At 42.2% G+C, this 2,569-nt stretch overlaps 1 protein-coding gene across 1 annotated transcript; it reads right to left on the bottom strand.

The window, feature by feature from the left end:
• Window positions 1–1,078: 1,078 nt before the first annotated feature.
• Window positions 1,079–2,251, bottom strand: WDR89 (WD repeat domain 89). Its single transcript, XM_009878561.1, has one exon. The coding sequence runs from the start codon at window positions 2,249–2,251 to the stop codon at window positions 1,079–1,081; it is 1,173 nt and encodes a 390-aa protein (XP_009876863.1).
• Window positions 2,252–2,569: the final 318 nt, after the last annotated feature.

The following is a 2,569-nucleotide window of genomic DNA, read 5'->3' as shown; positions in this document are numbered from 1 at the left end:
CACTTAACAGATATTTGAGGGAATACTGAAACGAAGCTGTCCTTGGGAGATGCCCAAGCATGAAGCCTCTCTTGGGAGAGAAACATTTTTTAAAGGACACACACCGACCTCTAAAAGGTTTTGTTAAAGTCTCCTCATATTCGTTTGTTACTCTGTAACTACATTCTTAGAAGGCACTGGTTTTTGTTGTTTTTTTTTTAACATTCCCATTTAGCACGCAATACTCTGTGATTTCAAATGCAAGATTCGGGGTTTTCAGCACCACTGGTGCAATTACACCCATCAGTTTCTTTAACCCACTGCAGACCTCTCCAGTCTTCCAGGTACACCCCCCAAGATGCACTTACCAGGAGAGAACCAAGTTGCCTGCAAGATTCTTGGATATTTTCAAGCAGGAAATATGCCCTAAATAATGTCAGTTTAACAGGTCTCATACACTTAAAAATTAGGTGCTTGGAATCATGTGTTCCTGCTCAGTTGAATACATCCATGTAGTTGCTAGAAAAAATATGGCTCTATCGAGTGCTTCTTTATGAGCTTGTAATAAATCAGTGACATGACAATGCAAAACAGGACTTATTTTCCCTTTCATCGAGCAGTAATTCCCTCAGGCATTAAGATGTGACATAAAATCTTTTAATATATTGAGCAATTTCATTAAGTTCTCTGTAAAGAAAGCAAAACACAGCATGAAATACAAAAGCTTTTAAAACATGCCAGGGAATTTCAGCGGGAAGGTAACAAATTATGCAAGCCAAGGGCCTATATTACACATTAAAAATGTTGTCTGGGACATTAAACAACCACAGAGCCATTTTTATATAAAATTATTTAAGATCTATTCTTTAAGAACTTGAGAGCAAACATTTACTCTTTCCTGATTAATATTAGCAACTTAAAAAAACCCAACACAACAAAACAAAGGCATTCTTCTGATGACTGAAATACAGTCCCAGGTAAAATTGAAGCATCATCATTCTTTCTGTGGAATACCTCCAAATAAAGCACGGCCAAGTACTGTCCGCAAGATTAAACACCAGGAACACTCTACACAGCAGAGATTCCCGCTTCCAGAATTTCACTTTCTCCTGCTTTTGAGGGAGCTGGTGTTGTGAACTCTTACTCTCTTCTGCACCGAAGAAGCCATCTTCATAGAGGCTTTCTTTCCAAGGGAACTTTCTACAGCTCTGGGTTTCCATAGCAACAGCTGAGCATCCTCTCCACCCGTCAGCAGAGACTCATCCGCCAGGTTCCAGCAGAAGGAGCGGACGGTGGTGGAGTGTCCTCCACGAAGGGTTCCCACCGGGCTCAGGCCGTCGGTGCTGCAGCTCACGAGGTGAATGTTTCCTGCAGATGTTCCCCCGAGGAGAAAGAGCTTGTCTGCCTTCTCGTGGTACAAGCCACCTATCAGGTAATTCAAGCCATCGTTTTCAACGCAGACCGAGTCTCTGACATCCAGAACACGCAACAGTGTAATTGATTCCTCGGTATCTAACTGAGCAATGTCCCACCAACAAAATCCCTCATCGTGTGTCACACAGTAGACCTGTTTGTAATCCTTCCCAGACCAGCCAATAAAACTCACTGATGAATCTGAATTGCAAGTTGATATCAAAGCATCATCTTCATTATCCTTGTTAATGTCGAACACATTAACCAATCCATCAGTTGACCCAGAAACTATCAAATTGCGTTTGCTAGGATGAAAACAAATTTTAGTGATATCATCGTTGTGACTTTCAGAATAAACTCCCAAGGGCTCTTTAGTTGCACCGGCACAGTTTGTAACGCCTCTTGCATCCCAAAACACCAGAAATGCGTCCTTTTCAACTTTTTCTGTTCCAGCACAAATTATGAGATCAGTGCAGTTGATGTCAAAAGCAATGAAAACGTTGGCAGGATAGCCACTAAATACCTGCACAGCTTTCTGAGTTGCTAAACGAACATCCCAACATTTTACTGTACCGTTGCTGCACGCGGAAAACACTACGCTGTCACACGCGTGTGCAAATCTGACTCCGTGAAGTGTTCCAGGATGGCTACTGTACTCCCGCAGCAAGTTTAACGTTTCCCTGTTATACACCCTGACCGACTTATTGGAACATGAAACTGCCACAAAGCGGCTGCTTTCCGATTGAGCAGGTCTGGAAACGTCTATATCCAGCAGGTAAGCAGGCTCCTCACTCAGCGCAGAGCGTTTCGCTATGCGCAGGCTAGCGAGCTGCTCCTCAATCTTCTCCACTGAAGTCATCTCAAATGCTGTTCCTAACGATGTCAGAAGCCTGCAACAAATAAATAAAATCCAAAGTAATTTTTAATTATAACATTCTAAAAATAGCATTGGCCTTAAAAATACATATGAAGTAGCATCTTGCACAAGGATAACGCGCAAAGTCAAATTCCAATTCTCCTGATGTCCTACCCATTACAACTTCATTAAGTGAAACAGAGAACTGGAAAGGGCTCCCCAAGTTAAGGAGTTCAGTCTCTTGTGACTGTAAGCACTACATCACATAATCCCCTTACAAGATTAAATAGTCTGTCTGCGAATCCTGTGAAAGTCACGTAG

Source organism: Apaloderma vittatum, unplaced genomic scaffold (genome assembly GCF_000703405.1).
Source record: "Apaloderma vittatum isolate BGI_N311 unplaced genomic scaffold, ASM70340v1 scaffold18471, whole genome shotgun sequence".
NCBI classification, from domain to species: domain Eukaryota; kingdom Metazoa; phylum Chordata; class Aves; order Trogoniformes; family Trogonidae; genus Apaloderma; species Apaloderma vittatum.
This window is presented reverse-complemented; position numbering and strand designations above follow the sequence as displayed.